This window comes from Xiphophorus maculatus, chromosome 1 (genome assembly GCF_002775205.1).
Source record: "Xiphophorus maculatus strain JP 163 A chromosome 1, X_maculatus-5.0-male, whole genome shotgun sequence".
NCBI lineage: Eukaryota > Metazoa > Chordata > Actinopteri > Cyprinodontiformes > Poeciliidae > Xiphophorus > Xiphophorus maculatus.
The window spans coordinates 679,099-705,668 of NC_036443.1; the positions used below are offsets into that span (position 1 = coordinate 679,099).

The window sequence follows — 26,570 nt, forward strand, 5'->3', positions numbered from 1 at the left end:
ATGGGTTGGCCTCTGCTCCATCTGCATTCCAAAAAATGATGGAAACTGTGCTTAAAGGGCTACCTGGTGTGCACAATTACTTGGATGATGTAATTGTTGCAGGATCTTCTCTACAGGAACATGACAGACGCCTGCATGCTGTGCTCCAGCGTCTTACGGATGCAGGTCTGACACTCAACATGCAAAAATGTACATTTAGACAGTCCAGCCTCAGATTTCTTGGCCACATCATTTCCAAAGATGGCATCCTTCCTGCTCCTCTCCAACCCATTGAACTGCCGAACAGACCGTGGGAGAAAGTGGCTCTGGACATCGTGGGTCCCTTTGAAACTGCTGCTTCTTCATGTAGATTTGCTATAACATTAGTGGACTATTACAGTAAATGGCCAGAGGTGGCATTTTTTCACACTGTAACTACTGATGTTGTTCTCACATTTCTACGCTCCATTTTTAGCAGAGAGGGGAACCCCGACTACATAGTCACTGATAATGGGCCGCAGTTTCTTTCCAGCTCTTTCGCAGATTTTCTCAGAGAAAGGGGAATATCTGATCTGCGTACAAGTGTGTACCATCCACAGTGCAATGGTTCTGTTGAAAGATGGAATAGAGTTCTTAAGGAGACAATCCTGAACACATGCAGAAAGGCTGGAAAACTACAGTGACTGATTTCCTACAAAACTACAGAGCAACGCCACATAACACAACTGGAGTATCTCCATCAGAACTACTGAACAAGAGGAAGATGAAAACAAAAGTGAACATCTTTCCAAGTTCAGAGAAAAGCAGAAAATGCACTACAGTCCAAGAAATAGTTAGACAGAAACAAGAGAAGTCTAAACAGTATACTGACAAGCGCCGTGGAGCAAAGACACCAACATTCAAACCTGGAAACTTGCTGAGGGTAAAAAGACCAGATCATGTTCGTAAAGGCTCATCAAGATTTACTTCACTGCTGTCTTTTGAAAAACAGATTGGAGGAAGTACTTATGTACTCAATGACAATAAAAGGTGGAATGCTGCCAGACTTTCACACTATTCTGCAGGCATTCCACGTGAAACAACAAAACCAGAAAAGCATGACCCTGTGGTTCAGAGGAAAAGTGCTAGAACTTCTGCTCGACCTATGTGGTTCAAGGACTTTCAACCAGGTTAAACAAAAGATGAATAAATACATAAATGATTGTGTGTTACATGTTTAGGGTTCAGGTGAACTAATTCTCATGGTACAAACTGGTTACAAATACCTGGATTTTATGTTTACAATAGTTACATTTGGTAATTATTTTCCATAGCAACTTCAAGTGTTAGAGTTTAAAAAGTACAGGGTTGCTGAATATATTTGTTTAGTTGTGTGTACTTAAGTAATTACCTACTTTGATTACAGCTAAAGTTATATTTGTGACATACAAACTGTTAAATGAGGTTGATGTTCAGTCTTATACTAAATGGGTACATGCAATCTTTTCAAGTAAGGGGGAATGTTGTGTCTACCACTAGGTGGCGTAGGAGAATAGGATAGAGATGAGAGAGAAGAAGAAAAAGAAGAAGAGATAACATGGAGGAAAGGAATACTTGATGTTACTGTACTGCTGAGCGAGTTATGAATAAAAGCTGTTAAGGGTTCTTTGTCTACTTGAGCTTCTAGCTCGTCCTAGCTTCCAAACATAATACCTACCAAGCCGTTCCGATCCGCTGCTGTCCCGGACCCCTGAACCTACCTGGACCCTTGTTCCCCTTCTGACGTCCTCTATTCTCGATTCCTGAACAATTGTTTAACTGATTAAAAACAAACCCTCTTAACAGTAAAGTCTGTTCTTCTGTGCACACCTGCATGTGAGCAAGGAAACTAAAATCCAACATGACAATTATAGGAGCTACTGCTCAGAGAAACTCTGGTAAAAATTATTTAAAGGGTTAATTGAGGAGCCATTTTGGGATGACTTCCTGCAGGCGGAGCTTCAGAAAGAACAGAAGTTTCTTAAAGATACAGAGGGTCAATTTAAAGCCTTTAAATTACAGAGTCAAATTTTTTTGACTTCATATTTGATATATTATCCATTTATCCGTACTTAGCAGTAGTATTTTTGTAACAACTGACGGTAACATAGTTACTTTATTGTGCTTTGAAATGCCCCTATGTGCCTGGGAAATAGAAAATACTGTCCCATTAAGTTCATCTATAAATGTCAGAAGATGGCTTGTTGATGTTACTGTTAAAACATTCTTCAAACTAAGAGTTTTTGTAAAACCGGTGATCATTTTTATGCTGGAGCAGCAAGGCAGTGCTGTTGGCAGCTGCTTAGTGTAGCTAATTAAGTAACTTATAATCTCACTAAAGTAACAACATTATTTTTGAAAGATTATGGATTAATCATATTACATTTTTAAGTTAATTATGGCAACACTGTTAATGGCTCATGGAGACCTAATAGAAAAGATTAAGATGCTTCCTAACTTTGTAGTTACTTCAAAATAAGTATAAATCATTTTACAGAAGTTGACCTTGGCATTCTTAAAGTTCAAGGAAATTTCATGGAAGCATCTCTACCATTTTTTAGTCTTTTTGAGCCAGTCAATGTTATAGTAGTCAATGCCCAGTCGATGCTTTTCATCGCTTTCAGATCATAGTAAATATGTGTCTGGTGGTGTTGAAGTACTTAGTGGTGTGACATCTTGAAAAGATGTTCAGGACTTTAAATCTTCCTGTCAGGTGAAGCTTCATTGAGTGAGATGCCGACATCCCTGTTGGTCTGTGGCAGGTTCTGACCTCTGACCTCCATTTAGGGCTTTTAAAAAACAGATCCATTGCATGGCAGTTCCCCGTTGTTCATTCCAGTCATCTTACAGTATGATGGTTTCATTCTGATGCTGGCAGCAGCACAAAGCAGCCTGTCTGTTTGTTTTAGCTGATCGATGGGCTGTAATTTCTCTATTGTCCCCTCTGTGGGCTCTTAGCATGAAACATAACCCATTAGGTGAGAAAATGCCTTCAGCAGATGGCTGCTGCAGAGCAGGACTGACCCGAATTCCCTTCATGTTCTTCTCAGGTTTGTTTTTGTCTGTGTTTGAGTCAGAACTGTTTCGCAGTAGAGAACTTTGGGTTTCTACACCAAACAATGGTGTTGTTTTGTTTGCTCTTTATTGTGGCTAGCCTGTAAAAAGGTCTCACCTCATGAAAGACTGAGCGCAGAGGGAGGGGTGGGCGCTACCGACCCCTTCTCTGGTTTTCTCAGTCACTCTTACTTTTCTTCTTGCCAGTCATATCATATTGGGAGGGTGCACCGTTGGTTGGATATCTGGTGCATGAACACATGCTAGACAGCAGCGTTCCATGCAGACCCTGTCAGGTCTGCCAAGCTGCTGAGTGTTGGTGTGTATCTGGGAACGAGGGCTGCGGCGGCGGTATCCCTCTCTCCCTGTGGGAACATAGGCGGCCATTGTTGATCCACAGAGTGTTGGGCAAATGGGGGTGAGCTGCTGACGCCAAACTGGACAGATGCCCAAAAATACTGGGACAGTGGGGCTCGGCGGCTTTGTATGCAGTGTGTGTGAGTGTGCTCAAAGATCTTCGGGGCGTTAGCCTCTCCCATGACGCACACACACTTCTCTGCTACTCTCCCAAATAAAATTTTCTGTGGCATAGAAAACAGATTGTAACTGTCAAGCCCACATCTCAATGTTCAAGGAAGAGTCAGTACATGTTTGTGAGAAATGATGGTGAAGGATTTATTAGTTTACACATATTTATAAACTTCTTAAGAATATTTCTGTTTGAGTAAAGCTGAAATGTTCAGATCAGAGTCTATTTCGCTGTTCCGTTTTCTTGTTGATGTTTTAGTTTAAGTTATGATCATCAGCCCTGCAGGATGTCAGTAAGTGAGTACTGACATCCTGCATATTTGAGACTCTTATTATGAAATAAGACAGGAAGTAGTTCTTGAGTTATCTTATTAAAACTGTTCATAACTCAGGAGGATTGAATATTTTAAAGAAATTGTGGACAGCAGTCAACTTTCATCACTTCAAAATGTAAAATATTTCTAAATCAAACCTCAGATGAACATTTCTATGCAGGACAAAGATGGAGAGTTACTAAATCAAACCATTTTTTAATTACCTTCATCTTCGCAGTGTCGCGGTTGGTTTTTGGACAGGAAGCAGGTCTTACTCTGTCTGGATTTTAGAGTGAATCACAGGGCAACACAGAGACCAACAACCACACAACTGGGCTATTTAAAGGACCAGTTAACCCAACAGTAATGTTTGAAGAAGTTGGAGGCTGAAGCTGAGACAGAAGATGTTTATGACTGCATATGTATAAAAAAGACTGCAATATATTCTAAGTGGTGGAGTGGAGGAGTTCAAGTATCTCGGGATCTTGTTCATGAATGAGGGGAGAAGGGAATGGGAGATCAACAGGCAGATTGGCGCAGCGTCTGCCGTGAAGCGGGCGCTGTACCGGTCCGTCGTGGTGAAGAGAGAGCTGAGCCAAAAAGCGAAGCTCTCGATTTACCGGTCGATCTACGTTCCCACCCTCATCTATGGTCATGAGCTTTGGGTCATGACCGAAAGAAGAATCATGAATACAAGCGGCCGAAATGGGTTTTCTCTGTAGTGTGTCTGGGCTCTCCATTAGAGAGAGGAGCTCGGTCATCCGGGAGGGACTCAGAGTAGAGCCGCTGCTCCTTCACATCGAGAGGAGCCAGTTGAGGTGGCTCGGGCATCTGGTCAGGATGCCTCCTGGACGCCTCCCTGGTGAGGTGTTCCGGGCACGTTCCACCGGGAGGAGGCCCCGGGGAAGACCCAGGACACGCTGGAGGTACTATGTCTCTCGGCTGGCCTGGGAACGCCTTGGGATTCCCCCGGAAGAGCTGGAAGAAGTGGATGGGGAGAGGGAAGTCTGGGCCTCCCTTCTGAAGCTGCTACCCCCGCGACCCGACCCCGGATAAGCGGAAGATGGATGGATGGATGGATATACAGTGAACCCTTGCTATAATGCGGTTCACCTGTAACGGCCTCGCTGTTTCGCGGAGTTTTTTGTGCAGTTTCTTTTCACAGTGCACTGTGCATCCTCCATTCACAGTGCATCCTGATTGGCTAAACAGTCTCCGCGCTTCTTCTCTACCTGTGTGCCAATAATATTACGGTATTTAAATATACCGCTTGGCAAATTTTGGCAAATATTTTTGCCCAGAAGAAAAAAGAGTGACAACAACTACCGATAACTATGTTCTCCTCTCGAAAAAACTCACCTGCACCACAGGCTTCAGAAGAAAAAGCCACCAGAGAGCGAAGTCAGGCCGCAGCGTCACAATCAGAGGAACAGTGAAATATGCGAGTCACAATTTGTCCTACTGTACTTTGTATTGATGATTAAAATGATTATTTTACTGTAGTTATTTGTAAGAAAGCGTTCTGTTTGTTAAAATGCTTAGACCTGAAAACAGGTTTTGTTCTTTGGTTTCAATGTAGAGTATTTAATTATGCTGTATAATAGTTGTAAAAAATTAAGGTAACTACTTCACGGATTTCGCCTTTCACGGGTTCTTTTCGGAACGCAACCCCCACGAAAAACGAGGGTTCACTGTATTCTAAATGAGCCAAACTGGGTTAGGATTATTCTGCAGTCAATACATTTTTTAATAACTGTTTCCAATGTGAAATCTTTGATCCACTCAGAAAATGTGGATTGTTGGATTTTGCAAACTTATTGTTAATATCTGGTCTCATTCTAGTGATCCAGATTTTATGCATCATGTTGTCTCATAAACTGAATGTGTCTCTGCATGTCTAACCAGTCTACTGGAGACCAGAATAGACCAGACTTAGTAATGATCTGATCAGCGTTTAAACAATTAAAATGCATAAAATCCGCACATTAAATACACACAGCTGAACGGAAACAAAGGAACATCTTTAATGTGAACATAGCAGTAAATTTGAAGCTACGCTTTCTGAAGGTTATTGAGAGGATTAAAATGAAACATAAAGTGTAAAAGTTTTCTATGTAGGTAAGTCAGTGTTGTTCCGGGCTGAACCAGTCCAGTTGTGGGAGAACAGTGATCTTAGCAGACAACAGAAAGGCAAAGATTTAACACAAGTTTCCAGCATTTGGAATTGTTTGAAATGTTTGTGCTCTGCTGGAGGATCTCCATTTTAAAATGAAGGAAAACACACAGACATGTATTGCTATGTGAAATGGCCAGAATGTGTGGAAACAGCTCAGAAATAATTATCAGACTGAAAAACTGCAATCAGTGGCGTGAATTAAGAGCAACTCAGCGCCATGTTTTTATCCTCCTGTTCTCTGGACATTAAGGATCCGGTCAGAGCAATTTGACCTAATCCTCAGGACTGCTTAAACATTTATGACTAAATTTATTTCAATGAGTTTTTGTTTTTGTTTCACTGTGTTTAGAGCTGAAATGATTAATTGGATTAATTGTGATTAATTGATAATTGAAATAATCATCAACTAATTCAGTAATTTATTGAACATTAATTAGACTATGCAGACTCAAAAAGGCCATTTGCTGAAAAAAGTAGAACATATTCAAAGCAGTGATTAAACCAAAACTGTACAAAAATGTTTACGTACTTTTTGTATTTAAGATAAAAACACGTTTTTCTGTAAATAAGTTTTCAGCAAAAAGTTTTAGCTTCACCCAGTTCAGATTTATTACTGGAATGTTTTATTCTTGCATTTTAGGCAGCAAAATGTTTTATTGTCTTATTTAACAATTTGCTAATCATTTAGTTTCTTACTGATATTGTATAAAAACGTTTAAATTGATTATTAAACGATCAATTTCAATAATGATCGCATAGCTGTATTTATAATTATCTCATATTATCTGTTTCTTCAGTGAAAGAAATCATATCATGTGACAGAAACAGTTGATCCTGTTATACAAACTGCACAGCCACTTCTCGCTGTGCAGTTTACATTTAACCTCTGATAAATGTATTGGTTTAAGTCAAGACTCAGTTGACAATCCTACATTTCATTTAGGATTGTGTTTTTTGCTAATAACATCCATGAGTGACGTGGGAAGAGTGGAGCAGCTCATCAGTCCCACAGCAATCAGCATTTGCAGATCAAACAGCACCTGGACACCTGCTCCTCCCCTTCAAGAGTCTGACCCACACACACACACACCCGCCCCCCACACACACTGGCCTAAAGAGCCCTGGAAGAGAAGCTCATATGAGGCAGCATGCTGATTCCAGATTTTAGTGATTTTTTCGTGACTCTTCTGTTCTGTGATGATATTAAATCCAGAAGTTGTTACATTGATGATGTTTCTCTCTGCTGCTCTGTTCTTCAGAACTGCCATGTTTTCCAGTGAAGCTGTCTGTTTCTGACTCTGAAGGATTGCACTCATTTATGAGCTTTGGGTTTTCTTACATTAAAAGCCATTATTCATTTTGAGTGTAAAAGAAAACCAAGCTGAGGCTTGAGGGCTGGGAATGCTTCAGACAGTCATTGAGTTTGATTTACAATGAGAAGATTAGCTGTTTATTAACAAAATGAGCCATGTAATAAATGGCCTTTACCTCCATGCTTCAGACTTGTTTTGTTTTTTAATTAGAATTAATTGTCTGCTTAAAAATTATGTAAATGAATCTATATTCATTTTACCTGGATATTAAAATTCACTGCAGTTTGATTATAATTATCTGAGTTTCTTTGTAAACAGCAAATTGTGCTCAATAAAACAGACTTTTCTTTTTTTTTCTTTTAGAAAAATTGGTTTGTAGGAGATTGTTCTTCCTTTTACCTCATTTCTATACATTATTTCTTTCTAATTTTGTTCACCTTGTCAAGCATAGTGGTGTGACCTAGTCAAAGCCTTAACCTCACAGATGATCCCACACACCCTGACCTGCAGCCAGCGGTGTATCTGCTGCTTACAGGGAGTGAATATTTATGCATGTTACTTATTTTATATTAATCAAATTAAATAAAAAGATATGTTGTAGAAATCAGTTTTTGACATTAAAGGGTATTTTTTGTTCAAAGCAATAAAAGTGTAAAACTTTTTCTAGGCACTCTTACATGGGATTCAGCTCTTCTGAGCTGACTCCCTGCCTCTGTGGTTTTACTCTGTGTGATTACTCTTAGTGTAGATTAGATTTAAATAAATTTGCTATTTTCTGTATGTAAGTATGTTCTCCTGAAAGCATGGCATGGTTTTAAGAAGAAATTATTCAAACTTATTGCTGTCTCCAATTTGTTTCTTGGGATTTAGTGCTGGGATAATGACCCGTCTTGGTGAAAGAGATGGATTTCCTGACTCTTGTCTTGTAACTCAATTCATCAAGTTGTAAGTGTAAATCTGTCAAATATGTTATTAACTTAGAGGGTGTGAACCAAGGTTATCAGAGTGGTTATTATTATATAGATGTTCTGTGGGTTGTGCTCAGACTTGTCTGTGGATGAAGGCTCAACAGAACCTTGTTGTTCAGATGGTTGGATTGGACAGATGAACCAGGATCGCTGATGTGAAGCAAACTAATCAAAGCCCCTCTGGTCTGCTGCTGGACCTAGAATCCTTCATAACTCTGGTAAACCAGGTTTACCTGATAACTAGTGGTTATAAGGTAACTCTGGGCCTAACCTGTCCAAGTGTATTTCTCTGAAAGGCCCAGGTTTCCAGGTGTGGGATGATAGTAACAATGTGCAATATCAAACTATTGTTATATGCTTTAATCCTTCAAGTTCTTTCAAAATGTACTGATATCCTCTTGAAAATCAGCTTTAATCCTGAACGTAAGAATTCCCTTCTTTTCTTCTTTGTTCCAGTTGGGAATGGAAATAGTCTGATGTAAGAATCAAAAGGTATTCTGACATCAGGTTTCGCATCAACTCCCCAAGTCATCAAATTCCCTTCGTCTTTGATATTTCTTTATTTTAGGTTGAAATTGAAGAATAGACTTTTTCTTGTGCGTTGTTTACAGGACAGCCAGTTCCAGAAGAAAAGGAGTGAAATCAGATTTGTATGCATTGTTTGGTTAAAGAGCTTTCCTTCCCCATACTGTTCACATGAAGTTTTCTCATCAGAGAAACACTTAAGACGATTGCTTCCCCAGTGACCTGAAATGTGTGGGAGGCTGAAATGAAAGGAAAAGAGGAAGTGGTGAAGAGAGATAAATAGACAAGAGGAGAAAAATACAAAGAAAAGACATACGGTATGCCGATATCCATCCTTCCCCTTCCAATCCTCAGGTTGTCCACCAATCTCCAGTAATATCCGTTCTGACCTTTGAAAAAACCAAATGAAAGTGTAGAAACCATTTTTAACACTATGAATCCCAGAAAGCCTCTTGTTTTATTAGCCCAAACATCTGAGGCTTTCCATCTGATTCAACAAAGGTCATAAAACTTTACTCAAATTTAAAGCAGATAATTAAACCAGCCAGTCCAGGGGTGTCAAAGTCAAATGGACGGAGGGCCAAATAAAAAATTTAGCTACAAGCCGAGGGCCGGACTGATCGAATGTTCATTGAAATTTTTTTAAATGACGCATATAGTCTAGTGAACCTAATTGAACCTACTGAAAACCTAACAAATATATTCCAATATGATCAGATAAATAAAGCAATATTTTCTTATGGCTCTGTCAGTAATCTTTAATTTTCAACAGACACAACTAAAATATTTTTAAAATATAATTGGATTGAAATACAATAAAATAAAGTGCAAAAATCTATTAATCAAAAACAACACTTTCATCAAGGAGAAGTAACATGCAGTGAAAACAAATATTAAACTTTAACTTTTAAACTTGAACTGAGTAAAAACTCTAAATATGTGATTGCACAGTAATGTTCACTTGTTTGAGGTTGAGGGTGATACTTGGTGGTGTCCCGTCTTTTCCACAAGTTCATCAATGTTCGGGGTAAGGCTCTGAGCTGAGGAAATCCTCAGAATTGAGTGAAGGTGTTCAGCAGTAAGTCGACTTCTGTGTGATGTTTTGTTCAGGTTCATCAAAGAAAACAGTTGTTCACACAGGTATGTGCTGCCAAACATAGACAACGTTTGAGCAGCCTGGATGCGCAGCTGGGGCATTGTGTCGGGGAGGAAACGCGCAAACTCCGCAGCACCCACTGCCGCATATTTTGCCCTCAGTGCATCATTGCATTGGAGGTCAATCAACTCCATTTGGAGGTTTGGTGGTGAGCTTTCCACGTCAACAGCAAATGGATTACCGAGCAGTTCAAACCTGTTTTTTTGTGCTTCAAAGTCAGCAAATTGGCGTCGAAAGTCAGCGGAAAGCATACTATTAAAAAGAGAGGATCATTTAATGCTAGCTTTGGACAAAACGTTTGGCTCCTTCTTCCTCTTTTAATTTTGCCCGGGATCCTCGACGAGTGACGTTCTCAGTGGGCGACGTGCAGCGACCGCGTGCTGCTAAAACGAAACAACAAAGCGTGTTGACGTCACAGATCACAGAGTTTAATTCATACAAAGCAACGCATGAATCAGTTAACAAAGCTGCAGAGATACAGAGATATACATTTTATACAGACAAGGGGAAACAGACAACACGAAACACAGAGACAGACAAAGGCGCCCACGTGGAGAAAAAGATGGAAAAAACTCACTCTATTTTAGCACTACATGTAACTTTATACTGAGTGGGTGTTTCCTCACTTTAATATATGCAAAGAAGGCGTTCTGTTGTTCGACCACTCAGAGACCTGTGCGGCCCCCAAAGAAACTTGGAAACTCCCCTCATTACAGCTCAGATGTCTGGTTTTTATCTAAGTAAAAGGGCGGACCACTTCGTGCCCATCTCCGTCCGACACGGGCAGATCCCTGACGCCAAACGTCCTAAGATGAGATTTCACAGACACCTCCGAAGTCCCCTCTTCCATTGGAATGTAAATTTTATTGCTGTGGTGTCAGCGGGGGAGGAAAAAGGCCCTGCTTTGTCTGCTTACCGCATCTCAGACGAGACCTGTTCCAAATAAGAGTATTGTCTATCCCTTTACACATGTTGTAAGATTAAGTATATTTTTAGCACTAAAATAGTCCTTATCCTTAACAATACCTATTTTATCAGCAAACTGTGCGCTCGGGAACGCACTGGTAGAGAGCTTCTCTTTCATGGTCTGGCAGCTGGGAAAGTGGCTCAAATTTTCTTTCCGCATCTGCGTCTCCCACAGAGTCAGTTTGGTTTTAAATGCCTTCACTGTACTGTACATATCAGAGATGACACGATCCCGACCCTGCAGCTGCAAGTTCATTGTATTCAGATGACTTGTAATGTCACACAGAAAAGCCATTTCACACAGAAACATCTCGTCTCGGAGTTGTGTTGTGTCTTTCCCTTTGCTGTCCAAGAACAGACAAATCTCCTCACGAAGCTCGAAACATCTTTGGAGCACCTTTCCCTGGCTTAACCATCGCACCTCTGTGTGATAAGGCAAATCACCATGCTCCGTTTCTAACTCCGTCAGAAATACCTTGAACTGGCGGTGATTTAAACCTTTGGCTCTGATAAAGTTAACTGCGCGTGTGATGATGCTCATTACATGTTCCATTTTTAAGGCTTTACCACACAACGCTTCCTGGTGTATGATACAATGATAAGCTGTCAGCTCACCTGTCGCGTTTTCCTCTTGCATCTTTTCCCGTATCTTCGCCACCAGTCCGCTCCTGTGTCCACACATCGCAGGTGCTCCGTCGGTTGTCAAACCCACGAGTTTTTCCCAAGGCAGCTCCATCTCATTTACACATCTTGACACCTCTTCATACAAATCATGCCCCGTAGTTGTGCCATGCATAGGACGTAAAGCCAACAACTCCTCTGTCACGCTTAGGCTGGAGTCCACTCCGCGGATGAAAATTGACAACTGGGCAATGTCAGAAATGTCGGCGCTCTCATCCACAGCCAAGGAATATGCGATGAAATCTTTTCCCTTTTTCACAAGCTGCTCTTTTAGATTGATGGACAACTGGACTACTCGCTCGGCAATGGTGTTTCTGCTCAGACTCACATTTAAAAAGAGTTGCCTTTTTTCTGGGCAAACTTCGTCACAAACTTTAATCATACAGTTTTTGATGAAATCCCCCTCCGTAAATGGCCGGGCTGATTTAGCGATCTCTTCTGCCAAAATAAAACTGGCCTTGACAGCAGCCTGGCCTTGTGATTTGGCTTTTTTGAACAGAGCCTGTCGAGATTTGAGGCCTCGTTTTAATTCCTCGGCCTTCTGTAGCCTTTGTTCCATGTCCATATTCTTGTTTTTGTCCGCGTGTTTCGTTTCATAATGTCGTCTCAGATTATACTCTTTCAGTACCGCCACACTTTCTCCACACAGAAGACACACAGGTTTTCCAGCTACCTCCGTGAACATATACTCCGACTCCCACCTTGTTTGAAACCCCCGGTTCTCAGTGTCCACCTTCCTTTTTGCCATTTTTGATGGGTATCTGAAAGTTAATTTTACAGTTATGCTGACGACTGCTGTGCTAATAAATCCCTTCTACACGTGTCGCCGGCGACACATCTAAATTTGCAGTACCGTAAGTCCGCCACACGTAGCGCTAAGTGGAAAAATTCCAACGGTTTCTGAAAGGGGAGACGTTGCACTTTCCAGCAAGTATCGGGTTAATACTGTAATTTCGCAGCTGCAGCTGCAGAGAGTGTAATTAATCCGGGGGGCACTCCTTTAATAGATGGTATATTTCGGCAATAACTTGGTGGATATTGAAAGTTCCGGTTGTTATGGATACATGGGTAAGTACATCATGTCACAGAACATTTAAAGAACTACTTACAGTTCAAATAAGGAAGGTATTTTTTTTTCAGATGGGGTGCCGGCTTACTGCGGTCTGCGGGCCGGTTCTAATAATAAATCAAGATCATTCCAGGGGCCGTAAAAAACCTTCTCGCGGGCCGGATGTGGCCCGCGAGAAGGTTTGACATATGTGACTCTGACATATGTGAGCCAGTCGATCAAACCAGAACCTGGTTTCAGTTTGATTAAACTGTGTGTGTGTACATGGGTGTGTGCAGGGGTGTGTGTGTGTGTGCATATATTATGAGGACAAAGTTGCACTGAGTCTGAAGGCAGTCTAATGAATTCACATTCATTTTGAAGAAGAAGAAAAGTGGATGCATTTCATTAACCTTACTAACCACAACACACTCTCACACTCACAATACAAGCAGGAAGAACAGAGGGCGGAAGTGACTGAAGTACATGCCAGCCGGGATGAAGATGGATGGCAACCTTTATTCTGCAAGCCTTAACTAGGCCATCACAAGAAAATGACCGCCAGTTTGTGTTCCACTGAGGAACAGAGAGACGGAGTCTAATGACCAAACATTCTGACATTTATGGATATTAATGACACCAAGACTTCCCTTACAAAAAATCCCATGAAAATCACATGTGACTATAACATGTTATCACATGTGACTTTCAGATGTGACCACATGAAAACCACACATGTGGTTCACACAACTTTTTCATGTGAATGCTGTGTGAAAGATGTGAATCTGTCATGTTGGCGTAAAAGCTTTTGCCCACATGCAGAACACCACAGGGAACAGAAATCAGTTAAAGATTTTTTTATTGAAGCAAAGTAATGCGATATGGTGGGGATCCTGGGGTGGAGTCTGGGAGACAGCGGAAAACTGTGGAACAGGAGGAGATGATGAGTTCAGGTCAAATGGGAAACGGGAGTTACGATAGGAGTAGATCGGTGCTTACTTGGGAAAGAATGATCACAATCAGGGAGGTCGTCTGTGGGTTCCAGGCTGAAGGCAATGGATCCTAGGCAAGGAGGCTGCGGTGGAGGGCGGGCAGGTAAGCAATGATTTGACGGAGGTGGAGGTGAGGTCTGACTGCCAGCCGATGACAACTGAGAATCTTGAGATCTGACGGGAGAGGTGAAAACGAGACTCGGGCAACCAGTGGGTACCGTCCACGGCGTCACGAGGAGGGCTTTAACCAAAAAGCCAGGATGGAAGTCACTCTGGAGAATCCAAATCATCTCGAGGAGTAAACGATTCCTGAAGAGCACAGAGGACAACGAAAAGTTACTTAGAGGGAAAAAAGCTCAGAGGACTAACTTCGAGGGGCTCAGTGTACCAAGCAGGTAAAACACTCTGGCATCGAAGTGCTGGCAGTCAGCTTCTTTAACCTCCAGAGGATGATGAGATGATGACCGCCAGGTGCGTAAAACCCATGGGCACGCCTCCCAGGTAGACCGCCTCTGGCTCCATCTAGTGGGCCACAGTGATGCTACAGACTAACACCAGGAAGACGGGAAAAGAAAAACAAAAAGGAAAAAAGGACCAAGACCCCCAGAACCCGACAGAATCATATGTGAAAGCACATGTATACATGTGATTCTGGAATGTTTTGTGGTGAAATCACATGTGATTCACATGTGATCACATGTGAATCACATAGTTCCACATGTGATTCACACATTTCCACTCATGTGGAAATGTGTGAATCAGTACAGTTACATGCATAGTTGTTAGATCAGCTTCATAAAAAATCATATTTTATTTGTTAGAAGACTAAAGTCCTTCTAGAGAGATGTTTCTGAAAGCTGGGATGTAGTGATTTATTTTTCCTTTGGCGGTGTCTTAAAGTCGTAGCAGGAGATAAATATCTTGAGTTTGACATCTCTGCAGTAGACAGTCCTTCATCTGCAGCTCCTCTGTAATAATGGCTTTACAAACGTCTCACAGCAAAACATTAATCTCCAGCAGAACGAATAACAGACATGATGTTGGGATATTTCAACAAAATATTCTACAATATTCTGAACAAAATGCCTGTGTCATACTGACTTTCATTCTACATGTGTTAACACGTGTTAATTTAAAGATAACTTCAGATTTGCATGTTTGAGAAATCCTTTTAATCTCCATGGCACCTGTTCAGCTGTGCAAAACGGCGGGTTGGATCTAGCTCCGCCTTCGAGGCACTGCTCCTTACAGGTGCATCTGGTGAGCTCATTACATCATTAAAGGTTGGCTAATCAGCAACGCTGCTAAAAACGTTATCAAAGGGTTAACAGAAGGGCAATGTTGTGATGACTTCCTGGAGGTGGAGCTTCAGACAGAGCAGGAGCTTCTTAAAGAGACAGAGAGACAATTTTGATATACAGTACTTTGTATAACAACTGAAGATGTCATTGCTGTAAAATGGCACTTTGAGCCTGGTAAATACATTATACTGTCCCTTTAGGATTATTGAATTCTTAGGTTTGTTAAAGGAGTCACAATTGTCCTTATCTGCATCTTGATGTATTGAAAATCTTTGTTGTTTTTGGTCTCCAGAGTTGCTGGTGGTGTCTCTGTGAGTCAATACCTTTTGGCAGAGAGCTGGTGCTGGATTTAGTCTAGCAGCTGATTCCCTGTGTGGCTCCTGGAGTCTTGTGGGGCCGCGGCCTGCAGGTTTCAGGACAGAGTCAGCCAGCTCTCTGAATGTCAGGAATGTGGGATCTGTCATCCTCACTCCTCCCTGTGCTGCCATCGGCTGCTAAGTTTCCTTCACAGCCTGGCTCAGCACAAGGCCAACACTTCCTTTCCAACTTGACTTCATCTTCCTGATGACTTGTGAGAGAGAACCATGTCTAGAGCGTCAGATGTTTCAGAACAACCAGAAGAGATTCGGGCATGACCATGTTGTCTGATGGGTGTGTTGGCAGGACTTCTTAAGTGAAGGCTTCAGCCTTCACTTAAAAAGGTCACTGGTCACTTTGTCTGTGTTTCATATGTAAATCACTCAGTATGAAACTTAAGTAGTCAGAGTTTAGACAGTAAAGATCCATTAATAACCCATATACTTTTACACATTTTATCTTATTATACTCACAAATTTTAATGTATTTTACTGGATTTTCATAATGGAGCAACATTGAACCTGTCGCAACAAGAAATTGATCAAGAATCGAATGATGACTTAAAATGTGCTCCATTTCCATTCTGGTGATATTTTTATGAAGGGCAGTTTTATTTACAGATTTCATAATCCATTTAATTTGTTGTTTCTGTTATGTGCATTTTAAAAAAAATTATTTCTGCCTGATTTATTGTCTTCTGTCGTATTTCATTTTGGATATTTAAAATGTCTTCCAGTTCCAGTGGTAAGAGTTCTTTTAAAAATTAGTTTATTGGTCTTTGAGAGGACGTTATTATGCTATTATTGATATTTTGTGTGAATACCTTTGCAAACCACTGGATACAAGGACACCTTGTGCACTTTTTATTTCTACTGAACTTAATTTAATTTTCTATTTTTTTACCTGTAATGTTTGTTGTGAAGCACTTTGTTGAGCTGAGGCTCTAGTAAATGTGCTTCATAAATAAACTTTGACTTGACTTTGACCCTCATGTCTTAAAGGGACAGTGAGCTTTAACATTATTATGATGTTATTTCATCATCAGCTGTGCAAATGATTGCATTCCTTCAGACTAACCAGCAGCAATTAGCAAACAGGTGGTGGAACTGAGCATCCACATCTGTTAAGTCTTATATGATATTAAAACATTTTATAGGAACTGAAGGCAGCAGTTTGTTGGCTATAAAATGGCACTTTGTGCCTGGAAAACCCATAATGCTGCTCCTTTTTAAGATGCTGAAACATCCTGAGCATGACATCATCAATTCAGTCATCGTTTCCCATCAGCTGAGGCAAACCCAGTAAAAGGAAAATAAGCAGTGCAACTCCTGCTTATTCTTCTAATCAGCGCTTGTTTGGCAGAGTTGGCCGTGTAAATTAGGGCTTCATGAAGGATGTTGTTGCAGGAGGTAAACAGGCACCAGAGGAACTCTTCCCTTCCCTTAATTCTTCCCCTTTAGCCCATTTCTCAGCCTCTATTTATTCAAGTTTGTTGAGAAAAGGAGGAGGCAGTGAAAGGATGTGTACACCTCACAGCTGGAAACTGATGGAGCGTTTTTACAACCCGCAGCGTCCTGTCTGTGAGAAAAGCCTCAAGTCAGTCCAAGTCCTTCAGCATTCCCCTCACTCCTCTCCCTCTTCCTGGTTTTCAGAGACCAGACACTCTCATGCTCACCATCCGGCTTGGAGGTCCACTGTCAGGTTAGAGTCAGAGCAAATGGATCATGGGAAAAGATGTTAACTCTGTATAGGATGTTGTGTTATTTAAGCAACCATACATCTTTTAGATAGTGTTTGGAAATCAAGATTTGAGAGTAAGAAGACTGACTTGCCAGAAACCATTCAGGATAAAGAGAGAAACCAGAGGGAGGCCCTTGACAAAACACAAAGGAGGAGGGAGGGATGACACATTTTTCTTCCTGCCTGTGAAATGCTTCCTTTTCTTGGGACGGAGACTCTGCTGAATAGGATGGTATCCTGAAAGAAGCTGAGATTCTTTCAAACCAGCATGCAAACAAAACTCATTCCCTGTTTAAAAAAACACAGAACTGACTAAAGGTTTGGAGATTGTTCATCACTCTTAGTTTACAATAGAAAACAAACAACTGTGTGTACAAAAACATGGCATTATAACAGTGAAACGGAAACTTTTCTTTGTGGCTCTGTGTAACCTCTGTTTGTGATAACTCGCTCTTGAGAAACCTCTGGAACAAAGTTTATCTTCCTGATGAAGTGTTGGTGAAAGTTCAAACAGTGAAAGTTCCAAACTAAAAATGAATATTTGTAATTCACTTCAGATAAGTTATATTCAGCATTTTTAAAAAACACTTTTCAAAAGTGTGTCAGAAAAACAAAACAATAAGTCTCTCTTGTTGTTTTTATGACTTAATTGATAATTAATTAACTTTTATTAACCAATTAACAGGCCTTAATTAATTTGTGTTTTCTTACACCTCTAATGATTAAACATTGTTTGTGCGTGGCACTTTCACAAATTTTGGTTCAAGGCAGTAAATTTTGTTTCCAGCACTTTTCTCTTTATCCATGTGAGCTTGTGAGGACGTCCTGTGACTGGACACTTTCCTCTACTTTCCCCCTCATCTTTATCTGACATGAATCGCTTAAGACCAACACAAGCCAAACTAAATGAATTTCCTCCCTCACTGGCTGAGCTTTAATCACATTAGCCTAAGTGATATGGGAACACCAGGCCAGACACACACACTCCCTCCTCTCTCTCTGTCATTCAGCTCGGATAAATGGCCACTCCTCTGGAGCGTTTAGTTGTCCTAAGCTTCATCTTGGGATAATAGACTGTGCACCCCCAAAGACCTCAGTGTGGAATGAATAGGATCAAGACAAGAGCAGAGAAAGCGGTGTAAGGGAAGCGACAGAAGAGCTGACACCGGGTAGAACCGCCCCAGGACAAACAGTCCAAACAGATGTTTAGTTGCCTTGAGGGCTCATTGTGCAGGACAACGGGGAGAGCTTTTGGATTGCTGACGGTTATTTGGGTGGTTGAACAAGATTTGATGAAACCGCCTCATGGTTAAATAGTGGCTCGGTTGGTGGTCGCCTGATATGCTGGAAACACCCGGAATGGTAAATGAGGACGGACTGGGACTGAGGGGGATTTTACACTCAACACGTCAAAGACTTGTCTCTATATGGAATTACCGGCATGAGCTCATTAACTTGTTTAAGGGACATTTATAGAAAAACGTCTTCCTGAACTTTACACGGTATATTTATTGTATGAAGTAATTTTCTCTTAAATCTCTCAAGAATAAAGAAAACATGAAAACTCATCACACCCACTGTTTACTGCACTATGGGAATAAAAATGATAAATCTTTTGTTTTTTTTCCACAAATGACAATCAGAGTTACATAAAGCTTTATGTATATGTTGTGTTTTGTCTTATTATAAAATAATGATCTATTTTAGTTTTTCCTTCAATTGAATGGAGAGGTCTTTTCTGATGAAATTCTCTAAAAGCTGAAGCACACAGTTAATAAACTAATATTATTATCTTAAATATGGAAAGTCGTGGCACTATCTCAATTTAGACAAATACAACCTGAGATAATGTAAAAGATCAGCAGCTCCACAGTTCCTTAGCTGCAAGTCTGCAGGGCTTTACTCATTTTTATTTTTTAATCTATTTTTTAAGAAGACGCACCAGTTAGATGTTTTGTGTCTCATTTTTTATTTTCTAAAGATCAACACGGTAATGTTTGTAATAAGTTAGTCAATAATCTACTTAAAAACAAAACAGTTATTACAATGAAACTGAAAAGCATTACTGTGCATCGCTTTTACAAATTTTCTGAATTATATTGCGTTTTAAACAATATTAGATTTTTTTGCTCATCTCAAAATGTAAATTTGGCATGTTTCAAAATGTTCCTTTTTTTTATTTTATTAACAAGCCGTTTAGAAAAGCCCCAGCTGAGTCCAATTCAGCATACAGAAGGAAAAAGCTCTGATTTATGTCAATATTTTAAAGAAGTCATTAATTCATTTGTTATAATTATACAGCAGCCTTAAAAACGCTCTCTGCTGTGTTGGATCATTATTAATAATTTAAAAGAGGAGTGAGCAGTTGATGTTACACAGCTTTGCATTTAAACATGATTTTACTTTTACAAAATAATCAGTCTACGTTGCAGCTGTTTTTCAGATATTAATGATTGAGTGTTAGTGGAATAACAGCAAATCTGATTTGTTCAGAATCAAACTAAATTTCACTCATTAACTAATACTTTTAGCTGATACTAAAAACAGCTAATAAACCCATCTTTGCTCAATAAACACTTCCACCCTGAAGAGTGTTGCAGCTCAGTTGCGCCACCATGCATCCATGGAAGAAATTGGTATCTCTATTTTTTATGTACTGATTCTATTGATCCATTTTCATGGATCAATAGATCCACAGCCTCGTCATATTCAGTCTTCCATTGGAAAGTTGAACAATAAAAGAATGTTTTTTGCTCTTTAATCTTCTCTAACAAGTTTCTTCCTCTTTCCTCTCTTTGCTTACCGAAGCTCACAAATACATCATCGCAGGTAAGCACTTGCTTTAACCTGACACTTTCTTTCTGCTTCTGCTCGGTTTTGTTGTGTTTTGCTTGTAAAGACTAATCTTAATTAGGGATGCGCCACTGCTTTTAAAGAGCTTATCTGATGCTGATTGTGAGGCAGTTTTTCATTATACAGGCCTTATCCAAATGTCAGTCATTATGAGCAGCCTGGAGATAAATGCCACACATAGCCACAATAAGGGCAGCGGCATGCCCGGCGCTGCAGTCCGCCTGCAGGGCCGTTTATTCAGAGCCTCCATTTTCTGGAGGAGTTGTCAGGATTTAGCTGAATGGTCATTTAAAATCTGGTGAAGCCAGTTGGAGACGGAAGATTGTACACGGTTAAGTCCTCGCAGGTTTTTTACATGCTGCATTAAACAGCAACAGTCTGCAGTTTGCACTAATGTGGTTGAAACCAGGGAAACTCCCATCCACTTTTTCAGTACCAATAGCGATACCTGAGGTTTAGTATCGGCCGATACCGATCTGATACAGGAAAACAGCTGAACTGACTTAAAAAGTAAATTTTTTTATACACAGACATAAATATATTTGATAACTCTGGAGCAGTACAGCACAGTTAAACACACCACAGCTTCACAAGCTAACATGGACAAACAACTTGAATTTGATCAGTCAGTGTGATGAGGACTCTAACAGCCAATGGAAAATAAATAATAAAGAAACTGAAACTGATAAAACAATAGATTTACTAACTTGGTCAAACATCTAAAAAACAAACAAATATTTTTTCAAATGGTTCAGAAAGAACAATATGAAATTATAAATATAATGTAAAGTAAATAATAAAGCATGATGTCACAATAGAACTAGACTGAATAGATCTGCCTTTATGGATCAACATGGAGGTAAATTATAGGAACCTACTGTATGTCAGTATGTGAAGCTGCTGTAAGCTGTCCACTTCATGTGCATACAGAATATCTGCTACATGTGAGGCATCAACCCTTCAAATGATGAACCTGATGTTTTTATGAGTGCAGTGGACAGAGGGGATCAAGTCAAAAGTCATGAAGGATCAGTTTGCTTAGTGAAGGTTTCCTCAGGGATCTCATTAAGAACTAATGAACTAATTCAAGGAAAACGCTGCAGGTGAACCTGCAGAAAGAACCAGCACGATGGATGAAACTGTTAAGGACAGGATGAAGTTAAAACAACATTGTGATTCATCAGTTTAAGGTGATTGATCTGAAAAAAAGAACAAACAAACAAAAAACAGAAAATGAAATTTTGTCATTTTTTGTTATTTTTTTAATGGATTTGTTGGATGTGATTTGTAACCAGATTCAGTTTGACTGCTGACTGGTGTGAACTCAGGAATGCTGAACTGCAGCCAAAACGGGTCTTCATGATTATACAAACATGTCATTGCAGGGTTTTGACTTTGGAAAAGTTCTGAAATGAATGGTCATGGTTTCATTTTTTTACATATTAACTAATATAATAATGGTGTGTATCGACACACACCATGTGTGTTTACTTCCATATCTTCTGAAAATCTTTACAGAGAAGCAATCAGGATGACCTAATATGCAATTTGTTGACCATTTGGTGGCACTAGCACGCATTTCCTTCCCCAGACTGGATGATTTTCTTATTGCTCCATGATGACACATGAACAGCACCCTCTGCTCTCAGCTGCATGGGGTTTGTCATTGAGGCACTTTATTATTTCTCACTGGCATGTTCCTCCAGCTGCCCTCTTCAACAGAAACAGATACTTCTGCCCCTTTTCAAAAACAACACCATTAACAATAGTAAAAGCAGAGATCAAATCTTTTGTGGGCCCAGCAATGAATCTAGCAGAAAGCCGATTCTTTCCCTGGCCAAAGTCAGATCTGTTGTTCAAGTTCTCCTCTTCCAGATCTCCTTTATCAGCCATTTTAATGTGGCTTTCAAATGAGAAGGACACAATTCTCTGCTGTCTGGTTTAGGAGGTCAGTCTGGAATTAGTGGCTGATGGGATGGGGGGAAACAGTTCCCATGAGATTTGGTGTCACTCATTTTAAATGATGAACTGCATGAATCCTATTACTGTTATACTTCAAACTGCTCAGTCAACATTTGGGCAGAGACTCTTCAACAATGTTGGAAACTAACATACGGTGGAAATGATAATATGTCCTCAGTTCTGAATATTCTACCTCCAAGACGTCAAATGGACAGAAGTGGTTTAACCAGTAGTTCTTCAGGCCTCTGATGGTCAATTAGGGGCTAGAAAGATTGCTGTTCTGTTTTCACTGTCGTCCTCTTATCTATACAGAAAGCTAAACTCTGTCCAAGTCAAATCCAAGAATCAAACCAGTGTGTTGAGCTGTATGGTTTAATGAGGGTAAAACGTAAAACTTGTCAAAACCAGAAATAAAATAAATTAAATCTTCAAGGTGTGTGTGCGTGGGGGTGGGCGTGTGTGCGGGAGTGTGGAGGTTTGTGTGTGTGTGTGGCTGCTGGCAGAAAGCCATTCAGCATCCACAATAAGAACTGCTGAGGCCCTCTTCAGCACTGACTGCCTCATGCTGTGTTCAATTTGTTCTTGAACATAGAAACCTTCACCATGTTACAGATTTTTGTTTTCAAATTCTGACTTTTTTTTTTTTTTTTTACCAATTAACCTTTTGTTCAGAAGTAAATCCTCAAATTATCAATATTGGTTGCTTAATGTTTTGGGGGGGAAAGCAGGTATGTGATTGAATACTGTTCTGAGATTCATTGCTGCACTTTTAATAAAGAAAAGCCAGTTTTCCTTCAATACGTAATAACTACACATAAAACTTAAAATGGATTTCTGCAGGTCCAACTCCAGGTTAATGAAACATTTAAAAAAAGGCAGAAGAATGTTCTTAGCACATCATGCGAGACACACATTGCTACAAAAATAATAAAAATGACTTAACTCATGCAGCTACAGTTCAATATTTACGTGTTTTACTTCTCTTTGATGATGGAATGTTTTGCTAAAAGGCTAGGTTAGCATTAGCCTTTTTATCTTTTGATAAGACTTGTTGAGAGCTCTGCTTATAACATATTTCAGTTCAGTTGCAGGAAATCATGGCCAAACTTAAATAAAAAAGTTCTCTTTCATGAGGTTTCATACTTGGCTTTGAACGCCATCAAATTCAACTCCTTGTGTTTCGGCTGCTTTCTGCAGAGCTCTTTTCTACATTTTTTAAAGTCAAATTTAATATTGTTCAGTTTGTTGAACTAATGGCAGCTACAGTGACAAAGTCTTCTGAACCTTTATGTAAAACAATTACTTTCTCTAGTTTCTCCTTCCTAAAAACAGAGAATGACATTTTTTATGCTTTTTTAAATAATATATATATATAATTTATATATATATATATATATTATATATACACGTATATATAAATGTATATATATTTTAAATATATTTTTATACTTTCACTATTTTTCAAACAGTGAAAGTTCCAAACTAAAAATGAATATTTGTAATTCACTTCAGATAAGTTATATTCAGCATTTTTTAAAAACACTTTTCAAAAGGATCAAACCAGTGTGTTGAGCTGTATGTTTTAATGAGGGTAAAATGTAAAACTTGTCAAAACCAGAAATAAAATGAATTAAATCTTCAAGCAGCATTGGGCACCGTCTTTGATACAGAATGACTGCAGTTCAGCCATATTTGAGGCTTCAGGGCTGTTAATCATTATGAATTGATTATTGAAAAAATCCTCGACTAATTTAGTAACTGATTAATCGTGACCAGGCCCCTCTAAAGCTTTTTTTTTTTTTTTGGAGCTGTTCAGATTTCCTGTTGTGCTTTGGTCACAAGCTGACCTTACACCAGACTTCATGAGTCCATTCATCTGAACAAGTCATCCAGGTCCTGGAGCTGCAAGGCAACATCAGACTATGACAATGCCACCACCATTCTGGATGATTTCACCAAATTTGAGTCAGATCAGTTTGTTCTTTTTGGATAAACCAGTTGATCAATATTTCACCTTCTTCAGAGAATTTGGCCTCCAGTCTGTCTTCCCAGTCTCATGCTACATTTTACTGCCACACATTTCAGACACCAAAATATTTGAACTCCTCCACTCGAGGCAGAGACTGGTCCCTGATCTTGACAGAGCATTCCGCCATAAGATATTAAAACTTGCATTTCAGTTTTGTCTTCTTTGGCGTTCATTCAAGCTGCTTCAGAAGTTCTCATTGTACTTTTTAAGAGTCGAAAACCAGCAGCCAAAAAAATTTATCACAGACTATTTATCAGCAGCAGCTCCCCCTTGTCTCATCCCTCTCACTGCCTCTCCTGCTTGGCTTCCTTTCCATGTCTTTCCATGAGATCAGAATGCATCCGCTGGCGTCGCTCCGACAACCTGGCCTGAAAGCGGTGGCATACGTGTTTATCCATCAGAAATAATCTCCCTCAACCACAAGGCCACCCTGATTCTGCTGCAGACTTCCTCCTGATGTGTCTCTAATGCTCTCAAGGTGGAGGATCGGAAGGACATGGTTGGTTTTGGATGTGACCTTATCCGTCAAATTCCCAGAAGACCTGGAAACATTTAGCAGGAAGGGCAAACTGCCTTTCTTGGAGTTTTTCTTCCCCCATAACTCTAAGAGATTAATGTGAAGAGGCTTCCAGATGTCATTTGGTCTTCTACCTTATTAAGCATGTAATTGAGTTCAGGCTGATTTGTTGATAGTTGAGAGGTTTGACTTCAGCTTGATGAGGGATGGACGGCTGCAGACAGGTTGTGTTAGGGAAACCGGAGTCGGGTTTATTTCTTCTGTCAGTCTTCTGTTAGTGAACATACAGAATCTGTTTGGAGAACTCTGTGTCAAAACGCTTAACAAGGAAGGAACCAGGAAGGCCTCAGCAGCCGAGTCCGGGTTCATTCAAGATTCACAATCCTGTCAGGGCTTCCTGTCCTCATTAAAGGGAGGATCTTAAACATCCTGATGGTTTATAGAAGATAAGCACTAGACTCTCCTACAGAGTTTATCTTAGCTCTTGGCGTTTATCCCTGCCGGTACACATAAACTTTATTAATTAGATCTACTGTCTTCTGGTGGTGCAGGTAGGCCTGTCGCAATAAACGATAAATCAATTAATCATAGATAAATGAAAACTATCGGCCTCATTTTAATTATCAGCATTATCGTCTCTTCCGGCCTTTTTCTCTTTCTGTTGATGACACTGAATGAAAAAAGGCTCAACTCCGGTGCTCTCCACTGACCCTCCTTCCTCATTTCTTTAGTGTAAAGCCCAGCGCACACTACAAGATCTTAGAGCTGTCGGCCGATTGTCGGCCCATTTTCAAAACCTGACAGACCACACATTAGCCGACAGAAATCCTAGGTATATCGGTTCGATCGTACCGTGTGGTGTCCAACAATGGGCACAAAATAATGGCTACAAGTCCAGTGAACTAATTTTAAAACCAGGCATTAATCAATGCTTTACTACAATCTACCTGCAATGCATGTGGCTAGTGTCAGCGTAAAGTCCTGACTGAATGAAAATCATTAGAACCTATTTATGTCACGTTAACAAAGAACAGCTGAAAAGTCACCGGGTTTATCAACTGCGGTAGCAATTTCGCTTCCCCTCAGAAAACATGGAGGAGAATTCTCTCTTTCTGATTGGCTACCTGTCACATTCAACATGCTGCGTTAAGATCCTAGTCGGGGAAAACCCCTGATTTAGCTCAGAGCGGCAACGATGATCTACCATAACACACCACACACTACAGGATGATCGGTATACAGACTTCATAATCTGCACTCTTTTGGTTGAATGCAGTATTTATTTCCACTTTGGCTTTATGCTGTTTAGTTTTTATCAAGTACATTTTTTGTTAATGGAGACTGAGAATCCATTTTGTTTTTGGTTGTTTTGTTTATTTTGTTTATCAGCTCCAGTGTTTAGTATTCTTTTGAAAATAAAGTGTATCTATCTTTGGCAGGAAATCACATGCATTATTACATCATTTCCATTAAATCAGTGTAAAAAGGTCTTCAAACAATATTATCGTTTATCGCAATAATTTTTGAGACAATTAATCGCTCAGCAAAATTTGTTATCGTGACAGGGCTAGGTGCAGGTTTACATGTCACTTATTGCTTGCTGGTATGCCTGGACGTTTATTTCCAGAAGAGAGAGCAGCTGTTTATTTCCTCAGGTGAGTGAAAACTTAAGAGCGTATCCTCCATCTACATCTGTGTGTGTGTGTGTTTTACTGAAGAAAGGCATGATGCTCCAAGCAGTGTGTGTGGTTCTGCCTGTAAGCTGCTGCTTCCAGCTCAGCAATGCCTGAAGGCAAAATCACAGCATGAAAATGAGTTTTTAACATAAAAAAGTGCCTCCTGTTAAAAATAATGTGTAGATTCTGCAGTCGGCCAGATTTACCTGCAGGTCAAACACAGATAAAATCTGATCTTATTTGTCCCCATTTATTTAGTGCAAAGAAAAAAAAATCTAACCTTTTATATCAATGCAGTTGCATTTATTCTCAGTGTTTCACTACTGTTTCTGTTGAGTTATTTTACCTGACAGGATCAGCTTGTGAATAGATGCTTTTTTCAAATAGAAGTTATTTTTAGCATGATTGAAAACTTGC

General features: G+C 40.0%; 1 protein-coding gene across 8 annotated transcripts in view; it reads left to right on the top strand.

Moving 5' to 3' along the window:
• The window catches only part of agrn (agrin), a 428,855-nt gene that overhangs the window by 79,498 nt on the left and 322,787 nt on the right, over positions 1-26,570 (top strand). For 6 of the 8 annotated variants that reach the window (XM_023331737.1, XM_023331766.1, XM_023331734.1 and 3 more), the window contains exon 3: positions 19,925-19,945. The exons of the other annotated variants lie outside the window; for them this stretch is intronic. In XM_023331737.1, the coding sequence (XP_023187505.1) occupies positions 19,925-19,945 (21 nt within the window). The remainder of the gene's footprint in view (positions 1-19,924; positions 19,946-26,570) is intronic. 8 annotated transcript variants of the gene reach the window in all.